This window comes from Microcaecilia unicolor, chromosome 3 (assembly GCF_901765095.1).
Source record: "Microcaecilia unicolor chromosome 3, aMicUni1.1, whole genome shotgun sequence".
Lineage (NCBI taxonomy): Eukaryota > Metazoa > Chordata > Amphibia > Gymnophiona > Siphonopidae > Microcaecilia > Microcaecilia unicolor.
The window spans coordinates 401,105,870-401,122,855 of NC_044033.1; the positions used below are offsets into that span (position 1 = coordinate 401,105,870).

The 16,986-nt window shown below is 43.4% G+C and overlaps 1 protein-coding gene across 1 annotated transcript in view; it reads left to right on the forward strand.

Moving 5' to 3' along the window:
- The first annotated feature begins 833 nt into the window (after positions 1-833).
- The window catches only part of LOC115467067 (cytochrome P450 2K6-like), a 73,640-nt gene continuing 57,487 nt past the window's right edge, over positions 834-16,986 (forward strand). Inside the window, exon 1 of the mRNA XM_030198746.1 lies at positions 834-1,118. Within this exon, the coding sequence (XP_030054606.1) occupies positions 936-1,118 (183 nt within the window). The 5' untranslated portion in view covers positions 834-935. The remainder of the gene's footprint in view (positions 1,119-16,986) is intronic.

The window sequence follows — 16,986 nt, forward strand, 5'->3', positions numbered from 1 at the left end:
TTGATTTAAACTTCACTTTGGATTAAAGCACTAAGTTAAAAATTGGGAGTTCGAAATGGAGAGTAATTAGATTGTAAGCTCTGTCAAGTAGGGATTGTCTCTTTATGTTCAACTGTACAGCGCTGTGTACGTCTAGTAGCGCTCTAGAAATGATAAGTTGTAGTAGTAGTAGTATTTCATGATGTATAGAGCTTTCAAGTGAGCCACTTTTGCGGCCTGATTCACTGAAGTTATGCTTGGCTGTAGGTAGAGCCTACACTGAACTCTACATTGAACCCCTTTACAAATAAATATTCATTATTTGAATTCTCATTGGATATCGTGTTTACTGCTTTTTTAGAACATATTTTTGGAATTGACTTATTGTATGGTATATTAAAGTTGTCTCTCCCCTTAACACACTCCCAACATGCCCACTTGAGATCTGGACGCACTGCAGACAAACAGCATAGAAAAACATCTAAAAAATACGTTTAGAAGATACTGATTTATAGACATTTTATGAGAAAAATGTCCAAATGCTGCTTTATGCCACTTTTTAGATGTTCTTCTCCTTCAAAAATGAGCCCCTTAACCAAATACAATATTTTAATTAGAGAGCAGTGTTCACTTAGATAGAAAATGTAAACTTTGAACCTCTGTATGACTGATGGAGCTCTTTCAAGACTGATGAGAGACTTTGAACCACATTATATAACAGATCTCCACATGATACAAAAGAGCTCCAGCAGTCATGCAAATAATCGTGGATTGATTTTAACAGAGGTTCAAAATAACAAGTGATCTGCCATCACTTATTATGTTGAACCTCTGTTAAAACCAACCCTCAATTATTTGCATGACTGCTGGTGCTCTTTTAAGACTGATGAGAGACTCTGAACCAAATTATATAACAGATTCAAGTACTTCCAGACTGAAAGTCACCATCATAGAAAATGAATTGGATAATCCCTGTGATATTTCTGGTTGCTTTACTAATTTTTATGTTTGTTAAAAGCTTTAACAATGGCACTGACAGAAGTTCCAACATGAAGATCATCCCGGGACCCAGACCTCTACCAATCATTGGAAATCTGCACATGATGGATCTGCGTAAACTTCAAACATCTTTAGCAGAGGTAACACAAGTATTTGCTTTCCACTTGTAAAGAAATAATATGCTCATTTAATTCAACAAAAATATTTTTCATTCCAAATTTGTATAATCTTCTCAGTTCACAGCATCTACTCCCCTGTTTGCTAAGCCATGCTAGTGGCTGTCGTGCGCTAATGCTGACACAGCACATTCACTTTGAATGGGTTGTATCAGCATTGTGTGCGGCTTAGTAAACAAGGGGGTTAATTTTACTTAAAGGCCTATTTAACAGGGACGCCGAGAGACTGGGCCAGGCCCGGGACAAGGCCGCCCCAGGCCCCCCCTTCACCCACCATCGGGCCGGGCCCTCTCTCCACCCCCAGGCCTTCTGCACTAACCTTAAGCACCTCCCTCACCTTCGCAGCAAGCGCCGGCAGACCTCTCCTTCCTTCCGTGTCCCGCCCTCGCGGAAGTTACGTCAGGTGAGGGCAGGACACGGAAGGAAGGAGTGGTCTGCCGCTACTTGCTGCGAAGGTGATGGAGGCACTTAAGATCAGTTCCGGGTGCGACGGAGGGCGGGCGTACCAGACTGCGGCGGCGGTGCCGGGCCCACCCCCGGAGGCCCGGGCCCGGGGAATTTTGTCCCCCCTGTCCCCCCCTCTCGGTGGCCCTGCTATTTAATAAGGTATGTTAAGATTTACCTAACCTTTGTTAACAGCCAAACAGCTCAAAACACAGCTGCCAGACTCATCCTCAGAAAGCCTCAATACAAAAAGGCTACCCCTCTCTACCACAAGCTCTCCACTGGCTCCCAATCAAAGCACGTATAACCTTTAAACTGTATGCTATGATCTGGCTCATAATACACAGCAAAGCGCCTGCATACCTATCAGACATGATCATCTTACCCCTTAAGAACACATTGAAAGAAGTCAGGAACTACCTGACTCTGCACTATCCCAGATGTCATAAGCTCATCTAGGGGCATAGCCAGACCTTGACGGGGGCGGAGGGGGGCACATTTTGGCCTGCTTCCCTGCTGCTGCCACTGCCACCACTGCCACATGAAGGTACCTTGACTGGCAGGGGTTCCCAATCCCTGCCAGCTGAAGCATTTGTCCCATGCTGGTCTTGCATTGCCTGCCCTGCTCTGTTCTCAGTCGCGCCATGCACTCTTATTTTAATGAAACTGAGCACGCGCAAAGTGTTGTGCTTGCTCAGTTTCATTAAAACAAGCATGCACGGCATGACTGAGAAGAGCAGGATAAGCAATGCAGTAAGACCAGCACGGGACAAACGCTTCAGGTGACGGGGGTTGTGGACCCCCTCCGGACAAACCAGGGGCCACAGACCCATTTGGGGGGGCCCAGGTCCCCATAGCTCCCTGTAGCTCAGTGCTTTTTTTGTGCCGGTACGCAACGATACGGCGTACCGGCACCTTTTTCTCCTCCTCCCCTCCCCTCCCATTACTTCCAGTGATTCTCCGCCTCTTTCCTGCCCTCCCATCGACGTGCAGCGATTTTTCCGTCCCTCCCCTGCCCTCACCTCTCTCATATCCAGCGATTCTTCGTCCCTCAGCGTCCTCCTTCACTGCCTGCCAGCCAGTCGGACTCAGAAGCGAACGGTGCAGGCAGCGATTGGCTGGCAGCGTCGTAGCTTCCCTCTGCAAGTCCCGCCTATGCGTAAACAGGAAGTTGTAGGCGGGACATGCAGAGGGAAGCTACGACGCTGCCAGCCAATCGCTGCCTGCACCGTTCGCTTCTGAGTCCGACGCTGGCTGGCAGGCAGTGAAGGAGGACGCTGAGGGACGAAGAATCGCTGGATATGGGAGAGGTGAGGGCAGGGGAGGGATGGAAAAATCGCTGCACGTCGATGGGAGGGCAGGAAAGAGGCGGAGAATTGCTGGAAGTAATGGGAGGGGAGGGCAGGGGAGATAGAATTGCTGGAAATCAATGGGAGGGAAGGGCAGGGGAGAGAGAATTGCTGGAAATCAATGGGATAGGAGGGAAGGGCAGGAGAGAGAGAATTGCTGGAAATCAATGGGAGGGAAGGGCAGGGGAGAGAGAATTGCTGGAAATCAATGGGATGGGAGGGAAGGGCAAGAGAGAGAGAATTGCTGGAAATCAATGGGATGGGATGGGAGGGAAGGGCAGGGGAGAGAGAATTGCTGGAAATCAATGGGATGGGAGGGAAGGGCAGGGGAGAGAGAATTGGTAGAAATCAATGGGATGGGAGGGAAGGGCAGGGGAGAGAGAATTGCTGGACATGGGAAGGGCAGGGGAGAGAGAATTGCTGGAAATCAATGGGATGGGAGGGAAGGGCAGAGGAGAGAGAATTGCTGGACATGGGAAGGGCAGGGAAGAGAGAATTGCTGGACATGGGATGGGAGGGAAGGGCAGGGGAGAGAGAATTGCTGGACATGGGATGGGAGGGAAGGGCAGAGGAGAAAGAATTGCTGGACATGGGATGGGAGGGAAGGGCAGAGGAGAGAGAATTGCTGGACATGGGAAGGGCAGGGGAGAGAGAATTGCTGGACATGGGATGGGCTGGGAGGGAAGGGCAAGGGAGAGAGAATTGCTGGACATGGGAAGGGCAGGGGAGAGAGAATTGCTGGACATGGGATGGGAGGGAAGGGCAGGGGAAAGAGAATTGCTGGAAATCAATGGGATGGGAGGGAAGGGCAGGGGAGAGAGAATTGCTGGACATGGGATGGGAGGGAAGGGCAAGGGAGAGAGAATTGCTGGACATGGGAAGGGCAGGGGAGAGAGAATTGCTGGACATGGGATGGGAGGGAAGGGCAGGGGAGAGAGAATTGCTGGACATGGGAGGGAAGGGCAAGAGAGAGAATTGCTGGACATGGGAGGGAAGGGCAGGGGAGAGAGAATTGCTGGACATGGGATGGGAGGGAAGGGCAAGGGAGAGAGAATTGCTGGACATAGGATGGGATGGGAGGGAAGGGCAGGGGAGAGAGAATTGCTGGACATTGATGGGAGGGCAGGGATGAGATAATTGCTGGACATGGAGGGGAGGGCAGGGAAGATAGAATTTCTGGACATGGAGGGGAGAGAGGAGAATCGCTGGACGGGGAGGGGAGGACAGGGAAGAGAGAATTTCTGGACATGGAGGGGAGAGAGGAGAATCGCTGGACGGGGAGGGGAGGACAGGGAAGAGAGAATTGCTGGACATGGAGGGGAGAGAGGAGAATCGCTGGACAGGGAGGGGAGGCAGGGAAGAAAGAATTGCTGGACATGGATGAGAGGGGAGAGAGGAGAAATGCTAGAAATGGATGGAGAGGAGAGCAGGAGATAGAGGAGAATTGCTGGACATGGATGGATGGAGGAGTTGGCTAGGAGAGAGGAGAAATGCTGACTTTGATGGAGGAGAGGGGAGAGAGAATTATTGCTTTATATGGATACAGAGGAGGGAAGATAGATGAGAAATGCTGGACATGGATGGAGGGAAAGAGAGAGGAGAAGTGCTGGACATGAATGGAGGGGAGGAAAGAAAAAAGAAGATGCGCATGGATGGAGATGAGGGAAAGGGAAGAGAGGAGAAAAACTGCACATGGATGGAGAAAATAGGCAAAAGCTGGATCCATGTTATACCTCCTGCAGTCAATTCCATGGAGGAGGACCCAGCTTTTACTTATGGATGCAGGGCAACAAAAGAAGAAGAAAGGAGGAAAGTAAAGAAATAAATGGAAAGGAAGCCCTGGAAACGGAGTTAAGAGAACAGATAGAGAGCAGCAGAATCAGAGACTGGGACCAATATGGATAGAAAACAAAGTCACCAGACAACAAAGGTAGAAAAAAATCATTTTATTTTCATTTTAGTATTTGGAATTTGTCTTATTTTGCACTGGGTATACTGGAGCTGTAACAGCTTACAGAAATTATTTATAATGAAAAAAATCACATTATTTTTTCTCCTATACTAGTATAATATTTTCAATGATGTCTGTTTATATGCGCCATGGCTGGTATAAGGGGTGTGGCTAATGTGGGTGTGGCTATAATAGGGGCGGTGCCATGTGTGGTGACCCCGCCCACAATGAGTACCGGCACCTTTTTTTCTACAAAAAAAGCACTGCTGTAGCTACACCACAGAGCTCATCTACAAGACTACTCACTCAGAGAACTTTCCTTATCAAAGCACCAAGATGTGGAATGCCCTTCCCAAACCACTATAATCCATAACACCCTATACTAACTTTTGCAAATGCCTTAAGACCTACCTTTTCAAAAAGTTCTTACCCACATAAAACTAAAACAAAAACACTTGCTTGGTAATACACCTCCTCCTCCCCCCCAGCTCTTCTTGTAGCTCGCACCAAGTCCTCTCATATCCCCTCTCTCTATCCCCCCCCCTTTTCTATTAAAATGTAATTCATCTCCTCTTCTACTAAGCCACATTGAACCAAACCTGTTTGAAGAATATGGGATATAAATGCTGCTATAAATAAATAAAATAAAGTGCATTATCTACAAATCATCTGTTAGTTGCTGGGGGGAGGGGGCAGCAAGAGATAATTCCCAACATTTTGAGGAAGGCACTGGGTTATATGTGTGCTTGGATATTGGTGCTGGGCTGGAATGTGATTGCTTTTTGTTTTTCAAATTTGTTTCAACAAGTTCAAAGACTAGGGGACACTCACTGAACTCACATGATAATACTTTTAAAATTAATAGGGAATAATATTTTTTTTCACTTAAGGAATAGTTAAGCTCTGGAACTCATTGCCAGAAGATATGGTAACAGTGGTTAGTGTATCTATGATTAATAAAGTTTTGGACAAGATCCTGGAGGAAAATTTCATAGTCTGCTATTGAGACAGACTTGGAGAAAGTTACTGCCTGTCCTTAGGATCAGTAGCAATAAACCTTGCTACTCTTTGGGATTCTGCCAGTTACCTGTGACCAGGGCTTTTTTTGAGGGGGTACTTGGGGGTACTGAGTACCGGCACCTTTTCCATTGTCTGCTAAATTTGAGCCATGGTCCCCAAGTTTTAATGAAAGAGCTCAGGCTCTTCATACCAATTCTGCCTTGTCATAGATTCTGTGACTGGTTGCAGGGGGCCTGGCTATTGTGGGGTGGGTCCTTCAGTGATCACCCCACCCCTGAAGGGTGACCTCTCATTTGAGTACCAACACCTTTTTTTCTAGAAAAAACACACTGCCTGTGACCTACATTGTCTACTGTTGGAAGAAGGATACTGGGCTAGATGGATCATTGGTCTGACTCAGTATTGCTATTCTTATGTTCTTATGAGGCAAAAATGCCAACAAGGAAATTTTTGTAATATATGTGTTGTTTCCCTTGTAAAATGAGAAGTTCACAGATATTTTAAAAATCCACCCACACCATTCCATACCACTCCTAGGACATGTCTGCTTGAAATCTGTGTGTGCTGTGGATATAAACAAATTAAGTAATGGCTTTTCTAAAATCACTTCTTACACACGTATGTATATTTGCATATGTAACTGCTGCCTAACCCTCCTAAAATGACCTCTTGAATGTATTTTTGAGAGATTTGGAATTTGATCACATACTGGCCAAGTTTCAAAGCAATTTAAATGGGCAGGAGAAGTTTCCACCCATTTAAATCACTCCCAGCCACTCAACCACTGATATTCAGCAGCACAAATCCACTGAATATCAGCTCTGACCCACAAAAAAATAGACAGGTCAGGCATGGTACAGGGGGCGGTATTGAGGTGGAACTGGCAATTATTTCAAAAGTTGTCCTTACTTGGCTGAGGTAGCTATGTGGGTCCTGGCACTGAATATTGGACAGGACCCACATAACTTTTTTTTTCATCCCTCCCCCTCCCCCCCCACCGAACACTCAAAGCAATCTCCCTCATTTTCCTCCCTCTTCCCCAGCCCACCGCCAGTCAGAACTTCTCAGCCTCCCCCCGACCCCAACCTCCAACCCCCTCTTCAGTCTAGGTAGGACCTCCCTGGGGCTGGTGAGAGGATGAGAGACAATAGTGAACAGATAAGTACAAAGGATGGAAATGGGGGACTGAGGAGGTGAATAGGAAGCTTGAGAAAAAGAAAGATAGAAGGGGCAGTGAGATTGCTTGAGAAGGGATGAGAGGGAGATGGGGAAACACTGGTAGGTAGAGCTACCTTAGCTCCCTGATGGTCCAGTGGAGTCAGTGGACGGAGGTGCACATCCTACTCACTCCTGCCCCTTGTGGCTGCATCCAGAAAATAGCTGTTGTGACTTTTTCTTTCAAATATCAGCATTGATAAGCATGTTTTTTGTTTTATTAGGGACAATGTTGCCAAGTAGGTTAGTTTTGCACATACCATGACAGTAATAAACCTTATTCCTCTGTCAGGATGTAAGAAATACAATCCCATTCTCTTAAATTTGCTACTAATGTTTGCCATAGTACTTATATTGTGCTAAAGACAACTTCATTCTGGAGTTCATATTATTGCAGTCATTTTTAACATAGTAACATAGTAGATGACGGCAGAGAAAGACCTGTATGGTCCATCTATTCTGCCCAACAAGATAAACTCATATGTGCTACTTTATGTGTATATCTGACTTTGATTTGTATCTGCCATTTTCAGGGCACAGACTGTAGAAGTCTGCCCAGAACTAGCCCCTCCTCCCAACAACTAGCCCCACCTCCCACCACCAGCTCTGCCACCCAATCTCCGCTAAACTTCTGTGGATCCATTCCTTCTGAACAGGATTCCATTATGTTTATCCCATGCATTTTTGAATTCCATTACCGTTTACATCTCCACCACCTCCCATGGGAGGACATACCAAGTATCCACTACTCTCTCCGTGAAAAAATACTTCCTGCCATTTTTCTTGAGTCTGCCTCCCTTCAATCTCATTTCACGTCCTGTAGTTCTACAGCCTTTCCATCTATGGAAAAGGTTCATTTGCGGATTAATACCTTTCAAATATTTGAACGTCTGTATCATATCACCCCTGTTTCTCCTTTCCTCCAGGGTATACATGTTCAGGTCAGCAAGTCTCTCCTCATACGTATTATAAAACAAATCCCATACCATTCTTGTAGCGTTTCTTTGCTCCGCTTCAACTCTTTTTACATCCTTAGCAAGATACGGCCTCCAAAACTGAACACAATACATATCAGATTCTCACCGCCTAACACATACGTCTCTCGTGGATTTCTACTCCCTAAGTGCATCACTTTGCATTTCTTCGCATTGAATTTTAATTGCCAAACCTTAGACCATTCTTCTAGCTTCTGCAGATCCTTTTTCATGTTTTCAACTCCCTCCTGGGTGCCCACTCTGTTACAAATCTTAGTATCATCCGTAAAAAGGCAAACTTTACCTTCTAACCCTTCGGCAATGTCACTCACAAATATATTGAACAGAATCGGCCCCAGCACCAATCCCTGAAGCACTCCACTGCTCACCTTTCCCTCATCCGAGCGAATTCCATTTACCACCACCCTCTGGCGCCTGTCTGTCAACCAGTTCCTAATCCAGTTCACCATGTTGGGTCTTATCTTCAGCCTATCAAGTTTATTCAAGAACCTCCTGTGGGGAACCATGTCAAAAGCTTTGCTGAAATCTAAGTAGATAACGTCTATAGCACGTCCATGATTGAATTCTCCGGTTACCCAGTAAAAGAATTCAATGAGATTCGTTTGGCATGATTTATCTTTGGTAAAACCATGTTGTCTCGGATCTTGCAACTTGTTGGCTTCCAGGAAATTCACTATCCTTTACTTCAGTATCGCTTCCATTACTTTTCCAATAACCCAAGTGAGGCTTACCGGCCTGTTGTTTCCAGCTTCTTCCCTATCACCACTTTTGTGAAGAGGGACCACATCTGCTGTTCTCCAATCCCATGGAACCTCTCCCGTATCCAAGGATTTATTAAATAAATCTTTAAGAGGACCTGCCAGAACCTCTCTGAGCTCCCTCAATATCCTGGGGTGGATCCTGTCCGGTCTCATGGCTTTGTCCACCTTTAGATTTTCAAGTTGTTCATACACACTCTCTTCTGTGAACGGTGCTATGTCCACTCCATTCTCATATGTACTTTTGCCAGTCAATCATGGTCCTTCTCCAGGATTTTCTTCTGTGAAAACAGAACAAAAGTATCTATTTAGCAAATTTGCTTTTTCTTCTTCATTATCTACATAGCTTTTCGCAGCATCTTTCAGTCTCACAATTCCCTTTTTTGTCATTCTCCTGTCACTAATATACCTGAAGAAATTTGTCACTCTTCCTTACCTTTTTAGCTATTTGTTCTTCCACTTGCGCTTTCGCCAGACGTATCTCTCTGTTGCCTTCTTTCAGTTTCATCCGGTATTCCTCTCCGTGTTCCTCTTCTTGTTTTTCTGTATTTCAGGAACGCCAACTCTTTAGCCTTTATTTTCTCAGTCACTAGCTTGCAGAACCTTCTCTTGCTTTTATTTACTCTCCTTACATAAAGATTTGTGGCCATATTTATAGCTTCTTTCAGCCTGGGCCACTGTCCTTCCACTTCTCGTTCGTCCTCCCAGCTCATGAGCTCCTTCCTCAGGTATTCCCCCATTTTACTAAAGTCAGCATGCTTGAAATCCAGGACTTTGAGATTTGAGTGGCCGTCCTCCACTTCAGCTGTCATATCAAACCAAACTCTTTGATGGTCACTGCTGCCCAGGTGGGCACCCACTGGGACATTTGACACACTATCCCATTTCTGAGCACCTGATCCTGCATCGCTCCCTCCCTCGTGGGTTCCGTCACCATTTGTCTGAGCAGAGCACTTTGAAAAGCATCCACAATCTCTCTACTTCTTTCTGATTCCATAGATGGAACCTTCCAATCTACATCCGACAGATTGAAATCTCCCAGCAACAGCACCTCACTCTTCTTTCCCAATTTTTGAATATCTGCGATCAGATCTTTATCTAGTTCCTCCAAGTATGTCGGAGGTCTATAGACAACACCCACGTGGACAGAGGTTCTATCATCTCTTTTTAAGGTGATCCATATCGCTTCTTCCTTTCCCCAGGTCCCTGTCATTTCACTCGCTATGATATCATTTCTCACATATAGAGCTACTCCTCCAACTTTACGACCCTCTCTATCCTTCCTAAATAGATTATAGCCTGGTATGTTTGCATTGAGCCACATCTCCGTGATTGCAACAACATCTAAGTCTGCCTCCAACATCAGGGCCTGAAGGTCAGGAACTTTATTGCTTAGACTGCATATGCAGCATCTCAGTGGGTTGTATAGGGCCACACCACCACCACCTTCAGCTGCTACCTCTATATCCACATCATGATCCATGAAGGGAGATGGTGCAGGCAACCAGACATCCTCACACTTTTCAATGCTGGCCATGGGTGGCTCTAATGTCTCCATTTCCCATTTTCCCTGGTCCACTACCATCTCTACCCCACTTGCCTATTGACCCTCATTTTACCGCAATAGTTGCTGTAAGGGCACAGCCATCTGTGAGCATTCCCCTCTTCTGGCCTTCAGCTGTTGGTAAAAGCAGAAAATACCCCATGAGGGACATATAGTCTTGGGTGTGCTTTAAGAACCTCTGGACAACATATACACCTTTGGCAGAACAGCAGGGACATAGATAGCATGTGGCCCTATCATCTAAACCTGTCTATTCATATATCATGCACAACACCTTCCCTACCTAGACACAAACTTCCAATTTCCCCCTATGATAATCGCTTGCACTAGCAGTATGGCAAGTCAGGGCCTTCCAGCAGAATGACCACTATCAATGGCCTTGGGATGACATGAGTGCATGCATATTGTGGTTGTTTTTTTATGGAACCTGTAGCACTTTGCATTACCCCAGCACTGCCAATAATGGGATGACAAACACAGGATGTTATTGTGAGGGCACTGACTGAAACACAACTGGGTGATGATGGCACCTGTCATGGTTAGATGACATGGATAGTCTGTTCCCTGGGCCCCCCTCACACATAATAACCAATATGCAGAGACCATGTACTATTTGCATGACACATCGACATCTGCTATCTCATGTATGTGATGGAGACAGAAATCAAAGTATACTCATACAAGAGCAAAAAAACAAAATCCCAAGGAGCCTTCAGGATGGGATTGTCAACTCAAATTTATAGGACAAATCCAACACGATCCATGTTTTGGCTAAGCAGCCTGCATCAGGGGTCTTGCATAAGTTCACAATATCCAAAAAATGCAAATGACAAAGAAATGTTCTATCTTAAGATGCTGAAAGATGGCAAAATCGCCATGAGTGCAACTGGTTTTCTAATATTGAAAAAGAGCCGAACAAACAACCAAAAAACCAATAATGTGTTATTCTGCCAGTTTTTCAGCTGTTTGTGCGGCTCTGTTCAATTTTGTTTAGTATAGGTGGTGAGGCATCCTGCCACATCAAAGATATTCATCTTGTATGTTAGAACCATCCTGACAAGCATCTTCACTTCCTCTAAGGTAAAGTTAACTTTTCAGGTCAAATCCATTGCTTAGGAGCCACTCTAATGTTCCTTATGGCAGTGCTTCTCAACCATTGTGCCCCAGATCAAAAACTAAAACTCACCTGCTATTATACAACTGCTTCTGTGTGATGCTGATCCAAAGGCCCCCCTGCTTGCTTTAGGCAATGCCCTCATCAAGCCTCCAGGTCTTGATTCCAGCTGCCCATGCTAAAAAAAAAAAAAAAAAAGCCCCCTGCTTACTGTCATTAAAACACCTGTAAAGTCTCTAGGCAGTGCTGCCAATACTATGTTTTCTTCAGTAGATCTACAGTTTTTTGGTCCTACCTACAGCTTTCAATAGGGAACATAGTAGTTTTTTTTTTTTAATATATAACTGTTGTGCTTTTTTCCTTTAAACTGTTTTGGTGCTATCATTAAACTAAGAAAAAAATGGATAGCCTATGCATGTGCACAGCAGCACACACATCATCACATGTACCATTCCCATCCACCACCCCTCCCACCATAGAAACAACCAGACCTAACTGCTGGTAATGATTGGTATATTCTCACATCATTATCTGCAGAGGATAACAAATTAGTGCCTGACTGGAGATTTGCTGTGCAAACCAACAAGAGCAGCTGCTGGATAGGGAGTGCAGAGCTGTAGAAGGGTGATAACATTAGCTGTTGCACATTGCATGAATGATTCAACTGGGGCAGTTCATTTGATATGAATTTGGTATGCATGCAACTGTGTACCTGCGTCAACCATCATGCTGCACAGAGTTACATATGTCTCATGAATTCATTCTCAATTCACATTGCTCATCATTACCATATTACTTTTCTATTGAATTACAAATTAATAGCTACTTTTCTATTCAATATATATATATATATATATATATATATATATATATATATATATATATATATATATATATATACTGTAGTATATATATATATATATATCACCATTAGTGTTAAACCTCATTTGCAAACCCAACAGCTCATAGATAAAATCGATGTCATTAGCAGTACTGAGAGCAACACAGACAGTACATAAAAAGAGGATAGCTTGGAGCAAAAAAAAAAAAAAGAAAAAAGAAAATGCTTTATAACCAATCATTCAGGAATGACTGATTGAAAAATCCAAATCTTAAGTATTGAACTGAGCATGATCCCTGACAAATTCATTATGGTATGTATGGTTTGAGGTTCCAAACTTGTTCACACTAACAGAACTGGTCTAGTTACTCATAAAAATTCTAAAAACCATCAGAAAAATGTGAAGGAGAAAATAAATACAAAACCACTTTAATCTTTTTTTCAAAAAACCCACTGGAGATGATATAGATGATAGAATACATGTTCTCAAAAGACTATTTCCCTTCTGACAAGGGCAACATCATACCCACTCCAATCCCTAAAGACATCACCGGAACGATCAGTGAACTCACTAATTACAAACCAGTGGCATCAATACCACTGCTGACAAAAACAATGGAGGGACTAGTAGCACAACAATGAATGGAATACCTAACACACTATTCAGTCCTTTACAGCTCTCAATCAGGTTTTAGAACATCCTATAGCACTGATACAGTCATAACAACCCTGATCAAGAATAATAAGCCAAGGCCAGTCAATACTACTACTACTACAATTTGATATATCAAGCGCCTTCGACCTAGTAGATCACACAATACTAGGAATAACTGGAGCAGTAACAGCCTGGTTCAATGGTTTTCTAAGACCTAGATCCTACCTTGTCAAGATGTCCAATGAATTTTCATCCTCTTAGATCCCGGAATGCGGGGTCCTTCAGGGTTCCCCAATATCATCAATATTATTTAATGTCCTGATGGCTCCACTTGGCAAGAAACTGGAAAAATGGTTTAAAATCCATTCATATATGCAGATGATGTCACCATCTACATACCTTTCAACAATAGGATCACAGAGATACTGGATAAGGCCAAAAAAGGACTTGACCTCATGGAAAATTGGGGCACAACTGTCAAGCTTAAACTGAACTGAGACAAAACCAAACTCCTGGTTTAATCCACCCAGCACAATCCCACTACTTACCAAAACCTCATAATAGATCAACAATCTTACATAATCAAAACACAAATAAAAATACTAGGAATTATTCTCAACAAATATCTGACCCTTGAATACCAAGTTGCTGCAATCATGTCAAAAAGCTTCAAAACACTATGAAAACTAAGAAGAACCAGAGAATATTTCCCCAGAGAGTCATTCCGTCTTATAGTACAGATGTTGATATTGTCCCAACTAGACTACTATAATGCAGCATATAGTAGTCTAGTTGGGCTGAAAAGAAAACCTACTGTGATCGCAGCAGATCATCCAAAACACAGCAGCAAGATTGATATTCAAAAAGTCAAAATATGATAGAGCAACCCCACTACTCATAATGCTACATTGGCTTCTGATCAATGCCAGACTATTTTTCAAAACCAGCACAATCATTTTCAAAATACTATTTGGCATATCACTGGACTACATGCTAGACATGATCAAACTATCACCAAGAAATGCAAACCCAGGAACCAGAGGTAACCTACTACTTCACCTGCCCAACTGCAAAAACGTACTATACAACTCCACCTACACAGTGGGATTTAGCTACATGGGATCAAAATGGTGGAACTTAATTCCCATAATCATAAGAAACATCATGAACTACCTCTAGTTCAGAAAAGACCTAAATACCTACCTCTTCAGAAAATTCTATGAGTAAAATATGCACTAATCATTCTGGAACATCAATACACAACACAACCTCTAACTGTAACGCATCTTTTCATCAAAGAAATTAACTAAAATATATCTTCTCAAGAAACCCAGTAGTTGGCAAGATAACAATAGTTATCTTGCCAACTACTGTAAAATATAGCATCATACAACCTTGTAAATGTAAATGAATCAATATAATCCCTAACAACTGTTAAATGTAAGCCACATTGAACTGAAACTCATTTTTGGATAATTGTGGGATACAAGTATGAATGAACGAATAGATAGATAGATAGCTAGATAGATAGATAGATAGATAGATATTAAAGTGGCAATGGTTGAAATAGAGGCTGACCAATTTTTGGTTTTGGTTATAGAGCCAAAACAAGCCCCAAATCCTTTTCCTGCTGTGGTAATATGAGAGAGGGTGGGTTGTGGAGCCAAGTAAGACAAGCCACACACACTCAGCAAGTTACAGTGAAAGTAAATAATATTTATTAAAGGTGTCCGGTATGGGCTTCTATTCACTTCACAGGAAGGGAGGAAACAATACTCAAAGCTAGTTCTGTAAACATTACAGTGTCTTCAGGTGGCTTTCTCCTACAGGATCACAACATACATGAATGTCTCTCAGCAGCAACTCTTACTGGTCTCTGGCCTGGTCCTTGGACAGGTTCCTGGAGGAAAAGTCCACAGTCTGTTATTGAGATAGACAGGAGAAAGCCACTGTTTACCCTGGGATTGGTAGCATGGAATGTTGCTACTATTTGAGTTTCTGCCAGGTACTTCTGACCTCAATTGGCCACTGTTGGAAACAGGATACTGGTCTAGATGGACCGTTGGTCTGACCCAGTATGGCTATTCTTATGTTCTTAACCTAGCTCTGGCCCAACCTTTTATACTTCCTAGAGTATGCCCATAGGCAGTCGGTGGCCCAACTGTTTGGGGAGGCTAAAGGGGGCGGGGTTAGGGGTGGAGCCTGGGGCGGAGCTTATATCCACAATTGACAACACACAGAAAAAAAATTAGTAAAAATAAAAGTCACAATTAATACCTTTTATTAAATTTAGATATTAGATATATATCGTATGTCACAGAAGCAGCGGCAGTTGCTCAACGCGATGCTTCCTCCTGCTGCTGCTCAAGAGAAGCAGTGGCAGAATCCAGCGGGACGGGAGTCTTGGCTTATCGGGACAAGAGACAGGCGGGGAAGGTCACAGCTGGGCTGGGGAGGCTTAGCCTCCCCAAGCCTCTTATACGGGGCGCCTATGAGTATGCCCTCCTGTCTCCACCCCTCCTGTGTCACTTCTCCCTTGGGCAGGACTATGGGTTTGAAGTGGCCCTGACTCTGTGAAGGAGTGTTCTTACGAGGAAGTCTCAAATCTTCATCGGTCCTTTTTTTTTTTTTATAAACTAGTGCACTTCAAATTTATTAGCATTATTAACATTATGTCATTTAGTATTATATCTTCTAGTAAAATTTAATACTAGTACTTAGCCTTTCAGTAGACAGAATCACTACCAACATGGCCAAGTTTCTATATCTTCTTCATGGACACGATCCATATAAAGTTAAAACACTGTCTTTTACATCTCAAAACCACAGAAATATGTTTGCATGTTTAATATTAATAATTGTAAGCCCCCTAGTCCCATGAGCTGACTCTGTCCTACATATACCTGAATAGGATTTAAGTGCCTGCAACGTTACCTCAGACAGAGTGCTCATGTAAAGTCAAGGGGAACAGCTTCATTAACAAACTAACCTCGTCTCAAGTTCCAAAAACACCTGAGAGCAAAAATAAGTAAAAATCTATAGAAAAAGTGTTACATTCCAAAGGAAAATTGTGTAAGTAATTATAATGAAAAGGATAATGAAAAGATGACCAACTGAAAGTTTAACAGAATATGTTTATTCCATTAGATGTGGTTTACTTAAGGACTAGTTGAACTATAAAAGTTTTATAGAACCTTGGTTAACAAGAGTGCAAGAAAAAAAACTATACACCTCAATGTATAAATACAAGGATAAATGCAAAGGAAAGTTACAAATCAAATATTTCTTCCCTCCCACTTAACAATAAACTACATGGAAACTCCTCTTACAGCTCAGAACACTTTGGTGTATACAAAAATGAGAAACTCAATTTTCTTACTACAATATCAGATAAGAGGTGTCATTCCAGATATGTTCCTAAAAATTATAAAAAGATTCTTTGGTTTGAACTAACTTTCTCTTAAACAAACATAATTATTGGTATATGCTAAATACTATCTGACTAACTCAAACTTTGTTTCACGTCTTCTTGGTTGACTCTCTTCAAAAATACTATTCACTTCACACACGTGGAGGGGCATAATCGAACATGGGTGCCCATCTCTAAGGGCGCCCATCTCGGGGACCGAACAAGGGAAGGGGCGGAACTGACCGCATTATCGAAAAGGATGGGCGCCCATCTTTCATTTCGATAATACGGTCCATCCCAGCCAAATCCCAACATGTAGGTTTCTCTTGGAGATGGGCGAACTCGGTTTTCGCCGATAATGGAAACCGAGAGCGCCCATTTCAAAAATGACCAAATCCAAGGCATTTGGCCATGGGAGGGGCCAGAATTTGTAGTGCACTGGCCCCCCCCTGACATGCCAGGACAGCAACCGGACACCCTAGGGGCACTGCAATGGACTTAAGAAATTTCTCCCAGG